The sequence below is a fragment of the Misgurnus anguillicaudatus genome, chromosome 2 (genome assembly GCF_027580225.2).
Source record: "Misgurnus anguillicaudatus chromosome 2, ASM2758022v2, whole genome shotgun sequence".
Classification (NCBI taxonomy): domain Eukaryota; kingdom Metazoa; phylum Chordata; class Actinopteri; order Cypriniformes; family Cobitidae; genus Misgurnus; species Misgurnus anguillicaudatus.
In genome coordinates this window covers 42,289,969-42,310,576 of record NC_073338.2, presented here as the reverse complement: position 1 = coordinate 42,310,576, position 20,608 = coordinate 42,289,969, and the positions used below count along the sequence as shown (strand labels likewise).

Genomic DNA, 20,608 nt, shown 5'->3' with positions numbered 1-20,608 from the left:
CACTCCACCCTGTATGTACTGTTCTTACGGTGAAATGAGAAAAATGAGTTTTAATACAAGGACTGTTTTTAGGAAGTATGTATTTACACGTTTGACCTACAGACGCCACTATTGTGTGCTTTCAGAGGGCTTCAAAACAGTGAAGAATTACAACTTGCCAAAATTTGAGAAACTCATACTTGAAACTCATATTTGAGAGAACACATACTAATTTTGTTTAATAGCTAAATATTCTGGGTTCATAGTTTTTTTTACTCAAAATTCACTTTAAAAAATATTTTAAAAATCTTCATTCCGGTGAAAACCCTCGAAACAAGACCCAGTTTTTTTATCGGTTTGTGTGTCCCCTTTGAAACTAGTGATGGGACGATTTCGAGACACTCCATGAAGCCTCGAAATATTTACGAATCAGTGGTTCGGAGCTGTTTCAAACTGGCAAGGTCATGTGATTTAGCAAACAAATTTTCATTACGTCATAACTGTTTCAAAACTCTAAAAAAATCTGATGGTTCTTAAAGGGGACATTTCACAAGACTTTTTTAAGATGTAAAATAAATATTGTGTGTCCTCAGAGTACATAGGCCTATGTGAAGTTTTAACTCAAAATACCCCACAAATAATTTATTACAACATGTTAAAATTTCCACTTTGTAGGTGCGAGCAAAAATGTGCCGTTATGGGTGTGTCCTTTAAAATGCAAATGAGCTGATGAAATGCAAACACTGATCGCCATATGATGGTGGCTTGTTTAAATTGAAACTCAGTTGTGCTGTCAATTTTTCTCTCTCTCTCTCTCTCTCTCTCTCTCTCTTTCTCTTGCACTAAATGGCAGTGCCATGGTTGGATAGTGCAGATTAAAAGGTGGTATTATTGTAATAAGATCCCCTTCTGACATCACAGGGGGGGTATAATGACCTAATTTTTCACATGCTTGCAGAGAATAGTTAACATGGATAAAGTCAGATTTTCATGATATGTCCCCTTTAAATCTGATTAAAGCAGATGTGCAAACATGATCACTTGCTCTCTGGAGACCGTCTCTGTGAGTTTCTGTATGAGACTGACATCTAGTGGACTTGTTTATTATATAACCGGGATTCATGTAACACGTGACACAACCAGGAGGGTCTTAACTTCAGGGAAACTGAAACTAAACCACTCTCAGGTTTTTGTATGTTTCTTCTTTTCTAAAATGGCAGAAGCGAGTGTTTCTCAGGATCAATTCAGCTGTTCAATCTGTCTGGATCTACTGAAAGATCCTGTGACCATTAACTGTGGACACAGTTACTGTATGAGCTGTATTACAGACTGCTGGGATCAAGATGATCAGAAGAGAGACTACAGCTGTCCTCAGTGCAGACAGACCTTCACACCAAGACCTGTTTTAGGTAAAAACACCATGCTGGCGGAAGTGGTGGAGATACTGAAGAAGACTAAACTACAAGCTGCTCGTCCTGATCACTGTTATGCTGAACCTGGAGATGTGGAGTGTGACGTCTGTACTGAGAGAAAACACAAAGCTGTCAAGTCCTGTCTGGTGTGTCTGAACTCTTACTGTCAAAATCATCTTGAACAACATGAGAATTTATTCAAAGGCAAGAAGCACAACCTGATAGATGCCACTGGACGACTACAGGAGATGATCTGCCCACAACATGACAAAATGCTTGAGATTTACTGTAAAACTGATCAGCTCTGTATATGTTATCTGTGTATGGTGGATGAACACAATGAACATAAGACTGTATCAACTGCAGCAGAGAGGACTGAGAAACAGGTGAGAGCTGAAAGTGATTTGTTAATGTGATCAATTCTGCTCTGCAATATTACTTCATGATCACACTATAGTTACATGTACTGTACAGTTTATCTTGTTTGTCACTATTCCCACATCCAACAGAAACAACTGAAGGTGGCGCAGAGAAAATACCATCAGAGAATCCAGAAGAGTCAGAAGAAGCTTCAAGAGCTGAGAGATGTTGTGGAGACTCATAAGGTGAGTTTTGATCAGAAGAACAACTGCTGTCTGCTGTTTCAGATCTGTTTCAGACTCAGTTAAGACTCTCATCCAATCAGTCAGTGAGGAGTTCAGTGCTGGATGACTTTGACTGAAGTTCACTGTGTGTAACAGACTGTGTGATGTACCAGTAAGAGCTGAGTGAATGCTGCTGATTCTAATGCTCCTCTCTCTGTGTGTCCTAACAGCGCTCTGCACAGACAGCAGTGGACGACACTGAGAGGATCTTTACTCAACTGATCCAATCCATTGAGAAAAGACGATCTGAGGTGACACAGCTGATCAGAGATCAGGAAAAGACTGCAGTGAGTGAAGCTGAAGGACTCTTGAAGCGACTGGAGCAGGAGATTGATGATCTGATGAAGAGAGACGCTGAGCTGGAGCAGCTTTCACACACAGATGATCACATCCATTTCCTCCAGGTAACAGAGATCTGATGAACACAACAGTGGTGTTTATAGAGAAAAGAGCATATTTTACTGTGGTTATGTCCAGGTAACAGAAATCTAAAAAACGACAGTGATCTTCAGAAAGAGAAAAGATTTACAAAGATTTTTCATGAAATGTTTGTGTTGTTTGTGTTTGTGTAGAGTTTCCGGTCTTGTTCTGTTCCTCCTGGCTCTACAGACTCAGTCAGCACCACTGTCAGTTCTCTCCTCTCTTATGATGAAGTAAGAAAATCTGTGTCTCATCTAAGAGAGAAACTGGAAAATATTTGCAGATATCAGATAAAAAAGATATCTGACAGAGGTAAAGCACCTACCTATTTACAACTTCAATTGTGCGTTTGCACTATATACTGTAAACTTAATTTCTCACATGTTCTCCTTAAGCATTGTATGTTTAAATGAACCAGTACAACTTACGTTACATTTATTTATTTGTTCTTGGCCTCACAATCTTTCCCAGCACGCAGCTGTCATTTCACTGTCTAGGTCAGGGTTCCCTAAATCTTCTTACCCTGGAGGGCTGGAGCACTGCATAGGCTCTGTCCCAAATGGCGCACTTCATGTGGACTTTCGGTCTCGTGGCCTTAAATTGCGCGTGCTCGCTTAGTCCACGAGTCCGTAGGGTGTCCCATCTGTCCTTTTTATGCTTTGAAGTGTGCTCATCAGCGCCTCCTTTGCCCCCTTGATGCGGTCTTCAGCGAAGCCCACATTGCAGCAGGCTTCGCGCACTTTACCAACCCAGAAGTCCTTGCGAAAGAGCAATCCGAGCAATCAGACCAATCAGACGACGGAAGGGAGGAGCTCACACTGACGGGCAACTTCTCTACCTATTTCCGGTGTGACGCTCGAGTCTGTCCCAAAATACGACTCCGTTGCACCCATGTGGACTCGCATTAATGGTCACTAAAGTCTGGACTACGTGATGTCATCAAAGTGTGGACTCTGAGGAGGACCACAAGTCCGGAGTGAACCATTTGGGACAGGACCATAGTTTAGCTCCAACCTTGATCAAACACACCTGAGCAAGCTAATCAAGGTCTTCATGATCACTACAAAATCTGTAGTGCTCCGGCCCTGCAGGGTAAGATTTGGGGAACACTGGTCTAGGTTAACTACAGTCCTGATTTGTCCAGTTATGAGTTGCCAAAATAACCATGAATTTGGTTACATGTCATTTTTTGCAAAAAATAAATTGCAGGATCTATGATATTCCATCATTTAAGCAAAATCAACAGTGATTGGTGTTTGGTTTTTATTTCTTTGACATGTTCCATATGTAGCCTGTGCATGAAAGCCTTAATTTTGCCTTGTTGTAGCCTAGACGTCAAGGCTGTGTTTTGAATATAAGACATCTTTTAAACCCAAAATTGCTTGCTGGATTGCCTTCGTGATCTTAAGTTTTATTCATGTCATGTGACTACAGAACAAACCATTAAATTAATTTTATTTAACCAAGTTCGGGAGGAGCATGGTTATGTGATCCAACCATTTAGCGTGAAGAGGTCTCTCTATATAGCCGTCCCTTACCTCTGTCTCGTGACAATTTTTTGCAACATCCCTCCTCCACCCCATCGCCTCACTCTTAGCAAGTACATCTTTCCCAGTTACTCTGGGTTAGGGCTAAAATTCCGAGCTCGGAGCCCTCCCCACGGACAGCATGCCAAATATGCTTTATTATATCACCCTATGAATTACATGTTCATGCAAACGCGTAAAAAAATGCATATAATGATTAGCTTTAATTAATTAATTTTTTGTAGCTTATACCAGCATTTAAAATCTGATCTGTGTTATCAGGGTTACCTGATGGTAATGTTAAGGCAGCGTCACAGGAGGCAATGCACAGGCCACTGAAGAATACAGAAGAATTCTGGAGAAGAGGTACCAAAAACCTGAGATCTGAAATATGCATGTGTGCAATTATGCATGTATATTTGCTTAAACCTATTGATAAGTGTGTTTGTGTTTGATTCTCTCAGGTTGCCCACCTCCCCCATGAGAAAGCTTCTTCGAGAAAGCATCTTGGAACAGCAGAGACTATTGAAAACCTCTTTTGATTAACATGCCTAACTCCAAACTGAGTTCCTATTATTTCAACTATTAGGCTGATGTGTGTGTTATACATTATCACAAGTTTTTGTTTAGTCTCTGAATTGTTTTGAACGTTTGATAACACTTTAAAAAAATAAAGCAGTAGTTATAAGCACTATCTCTGTATGCTTTCATTACTCTCTATCTCTCTTTTGCCCCCGAAAACTAAATGTACACATAAACATGAAACTAAAGTCTCCCTGATGTGCACTAAAACGCTGGGTTGCTTTAACCCAACTGCAAGGTTAAATTAACCAAGAAAATGTCCATATTTAAACCAACCATGGGTTGAAACATCCCACCATATTTACAGTGTAGATCACTTACCGGACACTTTATTAGGCACACTTGCTAGTAGCAGGTTGGACCCCTTTTGCCTTCAGAACTGCCTTAATACTTCATGGCATAGATCCAACAAAGTGTTGGAAACATTCCTCTGAGGTTTTGAACATGATAGCATCACGCAGCTGCCGCAGATTTGTCGGCTGCACATCCAAAATGTGAATCTTCCATTCCACCACATCCTAAAGGTGCTTCTATTAGATTGAGATCTGGTGACTGTGGAGATAATTAAAGAAAAGTGAACTTATTATCCCGTTCAAGAAACTTGTTTGAGATGAAATGAGTTTTTTGACATCAGAAGATGGATACACTGTAGTCATAAAGGGATCATGGACATGGTCAGCAAAAATACTCAGGTCGTCTGTGGCATTTAAACAATGTTTAATTTGTACTAAGGGGCTGAAGTGTGGGCATAGTAGGAAAAAGAATACTATGGAAGTGAATGGGGCTCATAAACGATTTAGAAATGGTCTCGGCTGCTTTCATCCCGAAAAGAGAAGGGGCTAACTAAGCATACAGTAGTCTAGCTCATTCCTGATTGGAGAAATAAGCCATGTTGCAACAATCCCTGCTCTCCAAACACAAACAACATGTAAACAATATTAAAATCACCACATTTGCAATTACACGTGTAAGTCATTAGTCCAGAGGAGACAGTAGGCTATATAGTAACAGATGACCTTTAAGTGCATAAACACAAGGAAAATCATCTGTGACAGAAAAATCTGCTTCAATTTTCACACTACATTTGGGAAGGTATGAAGTTTGGACACAGGGTGAGTTAAAGGGTACCTATGGTCCAATTCACATTTTACATTTCCTTTGGTGTGTAAGTGTGTATATTAGTACAAGGTAACGATATGCAAAATCTAAACACCCCAATGAAAAGGATGACGCGAGTTATTGTCTCCAATGTAAAATCTCTTTTCTTGGACTACAACAAACAGTTTACTTTCTGGGATTGGTGATGTAGACAAGACAGACATTATCGTAATTCCTCCCACTTCGGACTTGTGCGTTTCAGAAAGAGAGTGAAATCTGGAGCTACAACGGTATGCGGAAAATAATGTGTTTTTTAACCATAAACCACGCAGACACATTTTATTATACACAATATAACGTTGTTTTTTAGAAATGAAATAGGTGCACTTTAACACTATCACTTTCATTTTAAAAATGAAATTTGCCACGTGTCCATTGCGAAAACTCTCCAGAACTGTTTTTCTGAAGAAAGTAAACAGTGTACGTTACAATTTAATGTTGCTTTTATCCAGCATGTTTAAATGTGATAACATCAACACTGATATATTATTCACATAGACACCTACATGTTTTAAACTACACATATGACTGACCATCCATAGCGATTTACCAAACTAAGAATACATTTATTCTTACCCAAAAATTCTCACATCACGTCCCATCCACCTAATGTAGTATTACAATTATTGTAAAAAAAAAAAAAGAGTTCGGGTCTGACATCTAGTGGACTACTACATGACTGACATTCTTATTTGCACACTTTACTGAACTAAGCCAGGATGTTGCTGAGTTTAGGGGCGGTTCACATTTCCGCACCGCTTTACCGCCAAATAAACACTACAAGAAGAAGAAGAACACCGCGCCGCTTTCCTCCAATTACGGGAATTCTGAAAAGTATTTTCAACTCGCTGTCTACATTCAAAATAACGTATTTGCGCGCGCAAAAGACGCGAAATATAAAACTGAAACTAAACTGGACCGTTATACGTTTTGTCTTTGTATTTGTGTGCACATACATTAAAATGGCAGAAGCGAATGTTTATTTGGCTCAGGATCAGTTCATCTGTTCAATCTGTCTGGATCTACTGAAGGATCCTGTGACTATTAACTGTGGACACAGTTACTGTATGAGCTGTATTACAGACTGCTGGGATCAGGATGATAAGAAGAGAGACTGCCCTCAGTGCAGACAGACCTTCACTACAAGACCTGTTTTAGGTAAAAACACCATGCTGGCTGAAGTGGTGGAGAAACTGAAGATGACTAAACTACAAGCTGCTCGTCCTGATCACTGTTATGCTGAACCTGGAGATGTGGAGTGTGACGTCTGTACTGAGAGAAAACACAAAGCTGTCAAGTCCTGTATGTTGTGTCTGAACTCTTACTGTCAAAATCATCTTGAACAACATAAGAAATTCTTCAAAGGCAAGAAGCACAACCTGATAGATGCCACTGGAAGACTTCAGGAGATGATCTGCCCACAACATTAGAAAAGCTGTTAGAGTTTTACTGTAAAACTGATCAGCAATGTATATGTCTACGGTGTATGGTGGGCAAGCATAAATTTCACAAAACTATATCAGCTAAAGACGAGAGGATGGAGAAACAGGTAAGAGCTGAAAGCACTGAGTGCTGTGTTTCATTTTTGAAGTATTACATGAATTGTAACATGAAGCCAAAAATTCAGTTTATATCTTATTCACTGTTCATCACTGCTTCCACATCCAACAGAAACAACTGAAGGAGACACAGAGAAAATACCAGGAGATAATCCAGGAGAGCCAGAAGAAGCTTCAGGAGCTGAGAGATGCTGTGGAGACTCATAAGGTGAGTTTTGATCAGAAGAACAACTGCTGTCTGCTGTTTCAGATCTGTTTCAGACTCAGTTATGACTCTCATCCAATCAGTCAGTGAGGAGTTCAGTGCTGGATGACTTTGACTGAAGTTCACTGTGTGTAACAGACTGTGTGATGTACCAGTAAGAGCTGAGTGAATGCTGCTGATTCTAATGCTCCTCTCTCTGTGTGTCCTAACAGCGCTCTGCACAGACAGCAGTGGACGACACTGAGAGGATCTTTACTCAACTGATCCGATCCATTGAGAAAAGACGATCTGAGGTGACACAGCTGATCAGAGATCAGGAAAAGACTGCAGTGAGTGAAGCTGAAGGACTCATGAAGCGACTGGAGCAGGAGATTGATGATCTAACGAGAAGGGACGCTGAGCTGGAGCAGATTTCTCACACAGATGATCACATCAATTTCATCCAGGTAACAGAGATCTGATAAACACAACAGTGGTGTTTATAAAGAGCATATACAGAAGAGCATATTTACTGTGGTTATATTTAGTATTAATTGTTTGTGTTGTTTGTCTTTGTGTTTCTGCAGAATTTTCAGTCTCTCTCTGCTTCTCTTGGATCTATAGATTCACTCAACATCACTGTCAGTTCTCTCTTCCGTTATGATGATGTAGTGAAATCTGTTTCTCATCTGAGGGATAAACTGGAGGATTTGTGCAGAGAAGAGAGAGAACTGATATCCGATAGAGGTAAGGCAAAAAAAATTCTCACAAATAAGGCAAACATCATACAATTACAATATTATATTTGCAGAAATACAAAGAATATCACCATCTCAGTGTAGTATATAATATAGTTTATCTATAAATGTTAATTACAATGAAGATGTATATTTTTGGTTTCCACAGTAAAGGTTATTGAAATCATTCCCACCCCTGAACCCAAGACCAAGGAGCAGTTCCTACAATGTGAGTCTTTACAAATAACAAACACTTAATGCTACTTACTTAATATATCACCTTTATATGCTGATGAAAATATAAAACGTGAACAACACTGAAAGCACTTCTATATTAATAATGTCAAAATAAGGCACAGCATCATTAAATTATCAATAAGAACACAAGCTATACCATAGCCAAGACAAAGCTATAAATAGTTAATGTGGCATACAGTATATGGATTTTTCTTTTCTTTTTTGTTAGTAAGTTTTTTGTTGTTTTTAAAATATTATTATCAACATGAGCTGTAACAAAAACGCATTTAAAGTCACATTGTAAAGTGGCCCATTTTATCTACCACGCTTAGCTATTGCATTTTCCTTATAAACCGGTATTTTATAAATTAAACATTTTATAGAATTAAAAATACCACTTGAAATGAAATGATTATTATGACCTGTACGTTCTGCTACGCCTACCTTAAAGAAAAACACAGCCGTTTTTCAATACTTTACTATGTTCTTACCCCAACTTGGACAAATTAATACATACAGGGCTCCAGACTGCCACCAAAATTTGCACATGTGCGACCAGTAAATTTGACCTTTTTTGTGATGTGACACTGAATTTAATTCTGCATCTATCATCAAAGTATTATTAGTAATACAGTGTATTACTTAGTAGAAATGTGAATATTTGGTTAGCATGTTGATTTACGATATATGTGCCCCTAAATTTTCTGGTTGCGCCCCTAACATTTTCAGTTGGGGGCCACTGTGCTCCTAGTAAAAAAAGTTAGGCTGGAGCCCTGACATACCCATCTTTTTTTCAATGCATGCACTTAATCTTTGTACACCGCGTCATGAATGTGTTAGCATTTAGCCTAGCCCCATTCATGCCTTAGCATCCAAACAGGGATGAATTTAGAAGCCACCAAACACTTCCATGTTTTCCCTATTTAGAGACTGTGGCGCAAAAATATGGTGGCACAAAATAAAACGTGGTGATTTTTTAAGCAGAAAAAAATAAGAACTATATTGTATGGCGGAAGAGCACTTAGTTTGCAGCAATTCGACCTCGGCGTGCAGTAATATTGACGGAAGTTTGAGCGAGAGGGGGAGTAGTCAGGAGTGATAATGTTACTGCGCTGAGGTCGAATTGTTTCAAACTAAGTGCTCTTCCGCCATACAACATAGTTCTCATTTTTATCCGCTATAAAAAAAACATTTATTTTGTGCCACCATACTTGTGTAACTACTCATGTAACAGTCTTTAAATAGGGAAAACATGAAAGTGTTTTGTGGCTTCTGGATTCATCCCTGTTTGGATCCTGGGGAGTGGGTGGGGCTGGACTGAGTGCTAGCACATTCATGGCGCACTGTACAGGGATTGATTGCAAACATTGAAAAAAATGGGTATGTATTATTTTGTCTAAGTTGAGGTAAGAGGGTTTTGGCAGTCAAATTGGTCGAATACCAAAAAAATGACTAAAGTGACATTTGTGAAAATAAGGCATTTCAATTACTGACTAATAACCTTATCATTACCTATTAAATAGAATTAACCTAAACATCCTTTAACCATAAAATCCCCTGGGCATTTACCTGATGACCCAATTTAGCTGATAACACTTACATTAATGACCTGGACTCAATCTTTTTATGATCTTTTACAAAATAAAATGATTTTGAGGATAATTCACAAACACATTACACACACAAGATTATGATGTTTATAACAATTAGAACAGATTCTTCCTCTAACTAAAGGATGAACTGTAATCTATGAAATATTCTTCGCAAAATGTCTGTCCTTATAAACCTTAAAAAAGAGACTTTTTATTTTAATATCTGTATATTTCCTGATATACATACAGATAATATGATTTTTTTCCATCAGATTATCGTCCGATCACTGCAGAAGAAAACACATCGTATAATTCTCTCCGTCTGTCTGAGGGGAACAGAGTTATTACTTACACTTACACACTCCAGCCGTATCCTTACCATCCAGACAGATTTGATGGTTGTAATCAGGTGTTGTGTAAAGAGGGTGTGTGGGGACGCTGTTACTGGGAGGTGGAGTGGAGTGGTGAAGTGGATATATCAGTGTCATATAAGAACATCAAGAGGAAGGGAAAGGATAAGAAGTGTGGGTTTGGACGTAATGATCAGTCCTGGAGTTTGTGCTGCTCTCACTCCAGTTGTTCATTCTGGCACAATTACATTAAAACTGAACTCCCAGTAGTGTCCAGATCTTCTAGAATAGGAGTGTATGTGGATCACAGTGCAGGATCTCTGTCCTTCTACAGCATCTCTGACACAATGACCCTCATCCACAGAGTCAACACCACATTCACTCAACCTCTCTATCCTGGGTTTTATGTTTCTGGATCAGTGAAACTGTGTGATCTGACTAAATAGATGTCTGAACTGAAAACACCTTAAAATATATCAGTCAAATTTTTATAACCTCAAGATGCACACAAGTAATGGTATGTTTGTTAAAACTACATAAATTATTAATACTAAACTTCTGTCAAACAAGTGAAACACATGTCTTATATCAAATAAATAAATCTTAACTTTGGCCCATCGTCTACATTTACTGTGCAAAAGTAGCCTTTAAAGAGCTCAGATATAAACGCTGCTAAACGCCATTTCTGCCAAAAATCAGATAATGATAACCGAATGCTCTCTGCACATATTATACGTTCATCAAATACTTTCACTTCAAATCTGCTTAATCCCAGCTTCAGGCTATTCGGAAATACTGCTTTGTTGGCAGAATCCATTAAATGCCACAACAATTTTTTCACAAAGTCCTCTATGTTCACGGAAGAAGAAATGAATGCACAAAGGTCAAGGTGCAAGAGTTTTTTGCCCGGTTAAAGGAGGTTTACTGAATATCCCTTACGAAAAATACATTTATTTATGTGTGCTATGAGTATACTTCTTTACATGTACCTGCAGCACACAAATAACCTATAGTTTACTTGGAGTACACTAACAAAACATTTGCATATACACTTGAAGTATAAAACTACTAGTATAACTATGAGTTCACTTGCAGTACAAATAAAGAACGTACTTGTGCACTTAAAGTTGACTACTCTTACACTTATAGTACACTTAGAAGTTTACTTTTATATACTAAAAAGCGGGCCAATTTGTGCTGCGTCCAAATAACCACACTTGCGGTCTTTGCACTTGACCGCTTGAATATTTACATGACGTATTTCCTATATTTTGCCCAAGTGTTCTAGTGGGCGTGAAGATCCCAAGCGTGCATGTAAAAATTATTCACCCGATGGGACACACTTAGCAAGTGTTAACATGTCAATCCAGGTAGTGACAGCAATTTGCACCAAAACGTCTTCATTTTTTATTTAGGCTACTTAAAATATATATATTTAAGGTTTTCTTTAAATAAACTGAACACATAAACAAATGAATAAATAAATGAAAATAATATTATCTACACTTATCTGAAACTTTCAGATGCAGAAGTCTTGCACCTGTAAAAAAAACTTAATTTTGTGCATGTATACTTTATTAAAGGTTATTGTTTATGTAGTATTCTCTGAATAAATGACACCATTAATGTTGTTTTAATGTTATAAAAGCAGTTACAGATGTTTTACAAAATACATAACAATGTTTGCACCAATTAAATTTGGAACACTTTCCGTTTTACTACCAAAATATGTAAAATCCATTTATTTACTTACAATTAAAAGTTTCCGCAACATCTCGCAAGATTTAGGCAAAAGTCTCATGATTTACATCCTGAACGTGATGCATGACGGGATACGCTTAGCCTTTTAATACCCCTTCGAAGCGGTATTCGAGAAAGTGTGGGTTTAGTGTGCATTAAGGGCACTGCACTTTGCCAGTTTTAAGACATGGGACAGTCTTGCACACTTACTTCCTGTCGCATGCACACACTTTCAACTGGCCAAGACCGCAAGTGGTTATTTGGACGCAGCCTAAGTCACAAGTGGTATTCAAGTAGTACACTTACAAGTATACTACTAGAACATAGATGTTAGTACCCTTACATAAAGTATACTTAAAACTATACTCCAACATTACTTAAGTATATATAAAATGAACTTGAAGTACTTCTTTTTCGTAAGGGATATTAGGATATTGACTTTTACCTTTATTCAGAAAAGAAATTGAAGAGTGACTGAAGGCTTTTTATAAAGGAAGATTTTTGCATGTACAGTAGAGGATTTGGCAGTAAAAAGACACTCAAATTGGTTAAATATCAAAAAAAATGACTAAAGTGACATTTGTGAAAATAATGCATTTCAATTACTGACTAATAAACTTTTCATTGGCATTAAAGTGAATGAACCTACACATAAGAGCCTGAGAAAAAAAATGCTAATTTCTCTTCAGTATATAAGCGAACACAACTTATTAAGTGCACTACATTATTCCATGTTTTATATATATATATATCTCACTCATTCTCTCTCTCTAACTTGTGACTCTGTGTATCATTCTGTAGTTTTACTCAATAAAGTCTCTCATTTATTCTTGTCTTTATTGTTTGATTCTTGATTTATCCTCAGATGTAGGTGAATGTAACAGCTTGATAAACAAAAAATGTAGATCAGTACGCAATACAGATTGAGATGACATTGAGCTTTATAGTGTCTCACTGCAATATTACAGCATCCGAATCTGAAACTTAGTTTGTGTCTCTATGATAATGTCACATTGTGGATATATTTATTTTCTCACTGGCACCTGTTTGCACAACAGTGTTTTTATGACTTTTCTGTTTGGTTTTTATTTGCAACATGTCTCCTAAAACTCAGTGACAGAAAATCTATATAATATTTAATCAATAACAAGCACATACATGCTTTAATGAGGTTTAATTCATGTTTAAGATGTATCTAAAATAAACATTCTTAAATCATTTACTCACTAGGTTATTTCAGATCTATATGGCCTTTTTCATCCCTGGAAGAAAAAAGAAAATAATTTGATCATACAGCTCAGACATCCAGCTGTGGTTAAGATCATACAGATATATTAAAACCCTCACATATATTCTGATACAGAAGTAACACAGCTACACTCTTCACAGTAATTTTTGGTCTCTTCTCTGAGGGCTTTCAGTCTTACAGACATTTACATGAAGATTATTTTATCCAGAGCAATTTTAAGTGTAGTTTAAACATCCAGTTTTTGTCCCCTTTGACCCAAACCCTTTAACATTGGCACTGAAAACCTCAGTTTCTCGGACAAGGCTTAGCTAAAGCCAGAGTTTAAGCACCTTTTATAAAAATCCCTTAGAGAAGGACTGGGTTCATTATTATAAAATGTAAATCTAATATGCAAACCAGTGTTCACTTTCTTTATAAAGACTGTCTGTGTGAGTTTCTGTATGAGAGTGACATCTAGTGGACTTCTTTATTATATCACTGGGAATTCCTTGGGCACACCTTTCATAAACACACCCAGGAAGTTCTCAAGTTCAGGAAAACTGAAACTAAATCACTCTCAGGTGTGTGTACGTGTCTTCTTTTCTAAAATGGCAGAAGCAAGTGTTTCACAGGATCAGTTCAGCTGTTCAATCTGTCTGGATCTACTGAAGGATCCAGTGGCCATTAACTGTGGACACAGTTACTGTATGAGCTGTATTACAGACTACTGGGATCAAAAGAGATACTACAGCTGCCCTCAATGCAGACAGACCTTCACTACAAGACCTGTTTTAGGTAAAAACATCATGCTGGCTGAAGTGGTGGAGAAACTGAAGATGACTAAACTACAAGCTGCTCGTCCTGATCACTGTTATGCTGAACCTGGAGATGTGGAGTGTGACGTCTGTACTGAGAGAAAACACAAAGCTGTCAAGTCCTGTCTGGTGTGTCTGAACTCTTACTGTCAAAATCATCTTGAACAACATGAGAAATTCTTCAAAGGGAAGAAGCACAATCTGATAGATGCCACTGGACGACTTCAGGAGATGATCTGCCGTAAACACGATAAAGCGCTTGAGATTTACTGTCGTACTGATCAGCTCTGTATATGTTATCTGTGTACGGTGGATGAACACAAAAACCATAAGACTGTATCAGCTGCAGCAGAGAGGACTGAGAAACAGGTGAGAGCTGAGAACATCGGATTGTTTTGTTTATGTGATCAGTTCTGCTCTATAATAAATGTTTCTTCATAATTACACTACAGCTAAATGAACAGTTTATCTTGTTTATCATTATTTCCATGTCCAACAGAAACAACTGAAGGAGACACAGAGAAAATACCATCAGAGAATCCAGAAGAGCCAGAAGAAGCTTCAGGAGCTGAGAGATGCTGTGAAGACTCATAAGGTTAGTTTTGATGAGAAGAACAACTGCTGTCTGCTGTTTCAGATCTGTTTCAGACTCAGTTAGGACTCTCATCCAATCAGTCAGTGAGGAGTTCAGTGCTGGATGACTTTGACTGAAGTTCACTGTGTGTAACACACTGTGTGATGTACCAGTAAGAGCTGAATGAATGCTGCTGATTCTAATGCTCCTCTCTCTGTGTGTCCTAACAGCGCTCTGCACAGACAGCAGTGGACGACACTGAGAGGATCTTCACTGAACTGATCCGATCCATTGAGAGAAGACGATCTGAGGTGACACAGCTGATCAGAGATCAGGAAAAGGCTGCAGTGAGTGAAGCTGAAGGACTCATGAAGCGACTGGAGCAGGAGATTGATGATCTGAGGAGGAGAGACGCTGAGCTGGAGCAGCTTTTACTCACCGATTATCACATAAATTTCCTCCAGGTAAAAAACAGTACTGTGGTGTTTAGGAACTATAGAGCATATTTTACTGTGGTTATATTTTCTATTCAATGTTTGTGTTGTTTGTCTTTGTGTTTGTGTAGAGTTTTCAGTCTCTCTCTGTTCCTCCTGGATCTACAGACTCACTCAGCATCACTGTCAGTTCTCTCCTCTCTTATGACGATGTAGGAAAAACTTTGTCTCATCTGAGAGAGAAACTGGAGGATTTTTGCAGAGAAGAGATAGAAAGCATAGCTGATAGAGGCAAGGCACCTATTTTTCTAAAACATTAGGCACACATTATGCAGTATTTGTGTTTGCTAAATCAAAATATATAAAATATGTAATTATTTTCTGCCAAAGTTTTTACATGTTATTTACAATAAATATGTATATTTCCATAGTAAAGCATATTGACATTATTTCCACCCCTGAACCGAATACCAGGGAACAGTTCTTACAATGTGAGTATCAGCAAATAATACACAAATACTGAAGATAATTTTAAGATAAATGCTGAAAAAAATATTAGAAGTGATCAAAAATTCCTTTGGCAATTTAAACCCCACAATCTTAATCCAACATAAAATTATAATTTGATTCTCTGGACTTTTCCTTCATTATCTAAAAGTGTTACCTTCATCTCAGAGACATGAAACTTTGTGACTTTTCCTAAATAATCTATCTAAACATGCACAAAAAAACTAGGCTTGATTTGGTTGTTCAAAAATTACTGTTTAAGGTGTTTGGGGTAAAAATGACCCCACATTGAAAATGAATGGGGAAATGAAAAAAATATGTTTTGAATGAATGGGAAAATAAGAAATAACTTTTTTCATTTTGTTTGTAAAAAAGAAATAAAAGTAAATACAGTTTTTATGTATCTCAGAATGTTTAAATATGTATTTACAAAATATATGAAGAGTTTCGTTCCGTTTTTTAACTGTTCAGAAATCTCGTTTTTTGGTTGTGCATTCCAATTACAGTTTTTTTCAGTCGCTAACAAGTGCTTACCCATACTTCAGATACTTTTTCTAAACACTTAACACAGACTTCCACCTACAAAACACAATTGGCCAAATGCATTATTTTCTTCTCAAAAACACATTTTGTTAAATATATACTAACTCTTCATTTCAAAATAGAACACATCTTTCTCTGCACATAATAACTTTACCAAAACACTGGAAATCTGACTCAAAATGAAATTATTCTTTCAAAGAATAAAACTTCTTTTCACTTCACAAGGTACATGCAATCAATTAAAGTACACCAGGTTTCAAAATACTGGCTATTGTTGACATTACAAAAACTGCAAAACATCCAATCCACCGTTTTTACGCTAAATGTATTGGTTGGGAACTGTGTGTCTGACTACAGGAGGAAAAGTAGAAACACAATATGATAGAGCAGAAAAAGTTTTACAGTAATGATCTTGATCATTTTTGAGGAGCTTTCCTCTTCCCCCAGAGGGTGGAAGACGTTGCATTTTTTGTAGAGGGACAAAAAATTCTACATATTACTGTATGACCTTATTGACAATGACATGTCAAGTGAGAATAAACAATCCATGTAAAATGCAATACTTACCTGTTGGTTTGTTGAAAGATGCGTATAATGGAGGCACTCTTTTACCAGCCTCTCTTGGTGAAATCAGTGAATTTCATCACTGACTACTGTTCTTGCAGCCCTTGGAATTCCACCACCACCACCATACATTCTTACACCTCTACATTGCCCCCTCCTTGGGCCTGCTCTTCTCCCTGGCACTCCTCCTCTTACTGCTCCTGCACCTCTCACTGCACCTCTCACTGCTCTGCACCTCTCACTGTCCTGCACCTCTCACTGCATCTCTCACTGCTCTGCACCTCTCACTGCACCTCTCACTGCTCTGCACCTCTCACTGCTCTGCACCTCTCACTGCATCTCTCACTGCTCTGCACCTCTCACTGCACCTCTCACTGCTCTGCACCTTTCACTGTACCTCTCACTGCTGCTGTACCTCTCACTGTACCTCTCACTGCACCTCTCACTGCACCTCTCACTGCTGCTGTACCTCTCACTGCACCTCTCACTGCTCCTGCACTTCTCACTGCATCTCTCACTGCTCTGCACCTCTCACTGCTCTGCACCTCTCACTGCTCTGCACCTCTCACTGCATCTCTCACTGCTTCACATCTCACTGCAATTATGTGTCAATTATACAAAATTTACCCATCATAAATCAGTTGTGTGTCAATTATACAATTTTCTGTTTATTATCAGCTGAGGTATATTGTTTCTGAACTGATCTCATTGCAGAAGCAGAGGTTTTTATACTGTATCTAAGGTTTGGAATATTGTTTTTGCTATTGTGAGATGTTGTGTGTTAACATTCATAATTACTACAAAAACAATCCATCATTTTGTTGGAAAGTATAGCTTTTCTGTTAAGAAAATGTAAGCATTAAATGTGTTTACTGACTGCATATTGTGTGAAAACGACATGAAATGTGTGAATGGTATGGCCACAAAAAAACAATGTTGTGCTAATTGTGTTTAGAGTTTTGAAAATGTGTTTGGACAAACGCTTGTTAGCGACTGAAAAAAACTGTAATATCAATTCAACTGCAGTTGGTTTGTTTTGATTTAAACCTTCATAACTTAAAAAATACAGCTAAGTAGCACCATAAAACAAATAAATAACATGATAACATAATAATAAACATGTTTTGACAAAAATTTAAAAAAATTGATTTATCTCGTTTTGCAACGAAACTCTTCATATGTCATAAAGTTGTGAAAAGAAATTGAAGCATCAAGGAAAATTATGCCAGTTAAACCGCAAAAACCAAAAACGTTATCCTTTTTGAACACTGATTAAGCGTTTAACAAAAAGTTACGTATTACAGCTGTAATGTGTCAGAGAAGAAACTTACATTCATATTTTTGTAATTTTGGGATGAATGTTAATGCCTCATATGAGATGTCAGAACAATAATTATTCACATTCAGATTCCTTGTTTACAGATTATATTCTTTGTCTCCATAGATTATCGTCAGATCACTGCAGATCCAAACACAGCAAATGAGTATCTCAAACTATCTGATGACAACAAAGTGATTACTGACACTAACAGAGTCCAGACGTATCCTGATCATCCAGACAGATTTGAGGATTATCATCAGGTGTTGTGTAGTGAGAGTGTGTGGGGACGCTGTTACTGGGAGGTTGAGTGGCGTGGTGAGGTGGAAATATCAGTGTCATATAAGAGCATCAGCAGGAAGGGAGGGGGTGATGATTGTAGATTTGGATGTAATGATCAGTCCTGGAGTTTGTGCTGCTCTGACTCCAGTTGTTCATTCTCTCACGATTACATTGATACTAAACTCCCAGTAGTGTCCAGATCTTCTAGAATAGGAGTGTATGTGGATCACAGTGCAGGATCTCTGTCCTTCTACAGCGTCTCTCGCACAATGACCCTCATCCACAAAGTCCAGACCACATTCACTAAACCTCTCTATCCTGGGTTTAACATTTCTGGATCAGTGAAACTGTGTGATCCAACAGTTGGCTATAATACAGGATTCTACAAATATTTTAGTTTTAGTACACTTTGGGGGTTTTTACCAGGGGTGCAGGGTTTAAAATTTTATTGAAGCTTCCCCGGGTGACACCATTGCTTAGCGGACCCCCACCTGCTGTTAGCATTCCATTGACTCCCATTCATTTTGACGTTGTTTTGACAGCGAATAACTTTACATCTGAGGCGTTTAAAGACTTAATTTTTCCATTAATTATTTCTAAAGAAACACGAAAATGTATAAAAGGCTCCATTACCATGTATCTTACGTTATGGCCCAGTAGAAGCAGTTTTTGTAAAAATAGGCTAACAATTGCGTCATAACCTGCGACTCTCTGTCGCACCGTAGAGAAATTACCGTATGGACAGGAGGAGAAGCTCATAGGCAATCTTTTACTGTCTATGAGGCAATCGGGTGGACGTGGAGGCATAAATTTAAAGGGAGATGATTAATCAGAATACTTACCAAAATTTGCTCCTCTTCACGCTCGCCGTCTGCAAGATTCGGTGGGTGATTCAGATTTCTCGTGGCACGGCTATTAGAAGACTTATAATTGTCAGACAGGTTGCTCACGTAACATCTACGTCATCAAGCTCAGTTTGAATCCCTAGGAAGTGCGTGCTTCTAATTGACTTCCCTTGTCTCTGGGGTCGCTGTGTCCAATTTTTTTACTGTCTATGGTTTTTACAATGTGCTTTTGAAACCGGGTTATCTTTGTCTGTGTTAAACCCCGTTGTTACCCTGCCCCACATGAAAAAATACTGTAGCATGCTATTCATTAGAATTTAGAAGTTTGAAGTATATTGCAGTATATAATAGTAATACTACATTCATTTATAGATTTGGCAGCTGCTTTTATCTAAACCAACTTACAGTGTATTTCAGTGTATATTTTTAATCAACAACCAACAAACCGTTTGCACTGCTAATGCAATGCTCTACACACTGAGTTACAGGAACATCTACTATAGTATAGTATAATTACTATAGTATACTACAGTATTTTGTAACATAAACTATGCCCTTTTGAAAGTTAGCCATGGTTACTTCTCATAAGGGTCATAACATAAATAGATGAACGGTAAATCCTGTATTATCATTAATATTTCCTATAGCAAGTTTCAAAAGCACTGTACAGTATTATCTAGGAATTTTACTTCATTTTACAATAGTACTATTGTGTATACTATACAATATTTTTCTTGTACCTGATTAATGCTTCATACTTATAATTTCTAAGGTATTGGTAAGCCTTTTCAAATTGCTCATTGCCTTACCATCACAAACAACTCAATCAATAGAGTAGATAAATAAACTTTCAAATAAGCAGCAACTTTTTTACTTGTCATCCCATTTCTCTATAAAGGAGTGGATGGCATGCTGATGTCCTTTATAGGCTCTGTCAGACTTTGAATCCACATCTTGCTGTAAATGAATGACTAAAGACAACGCAGATAAATGATTGTTGATGTCAAAACAAAAACTACTCCCCTAATTTACACAAAGCATGATGGGGTGAAGAAATAATGTCAAAAGTAAACACACTATAGCATGCAGTACAGTATTAATGAATAATGTTGTTTTACTCAATAAATTGAATTAACATGGGAACTGAGTCATTTATTCTTGTCTTTATTTATGGACTCTTTTTTTTTCCTTAGATGCAGGTGAATGTAACAGCTTGATAAACACTTATGTAAAGCTGTACGCAATAGCCTACAGATTGAGATGACATTGAGCTTACAGTGTGTGTGTGTGTGTGTGTGTGTGTGTGTGTGTGTGTGTGTGTGTGTGTGTGTGTGTGTGTGTGTGTGTGTATACATACACACATATTTTCATGAGGTTT

The 20,608-nt window shown here is 37.8% G+C and overlaps 1 protein-coding gene and 1 pseudogene across 1 annotated transcript; both read left to right on the top strand.

Moving 5' to 3' along the window:
* Positions 1–1,060: 1,060 nt before the first annotated feature.
* Positions 1,061–10,836, top strand: LOC129442946 (E3 ubiquitin/ISG15 ligase TRIM25-like; annotated as a pseudogene).
* A 3,057-nt stretch (positions 10,837–13,893) lies between these two features.
* LOC129443121 (E3 ubiquitin-protein ligase TRIM16-like) lies at positions 13,894–20,372 on the top strand. The gene is made up of 6 exons (XM_073855929.1): positions 13,894–14,532; positions 14,663–14,758; positions 14,968–15,201; positions 15,303–15,462; positions 15,603–15,662; positions 18,230–20,372. Exons 1-6 carry the CDS (start codon positions 13,957–13,959, stop codon positions 18,835–18,837), a joined length of 1,734 nt encoding a protein of 577 aa, XP_073712030.1. The 5' UTR covers positions 13,894–13,956; the 3' UTR covers positions 18,838–20,372.
* Positions 20,373–20,608: the final 236 nt, after the last annotated feature.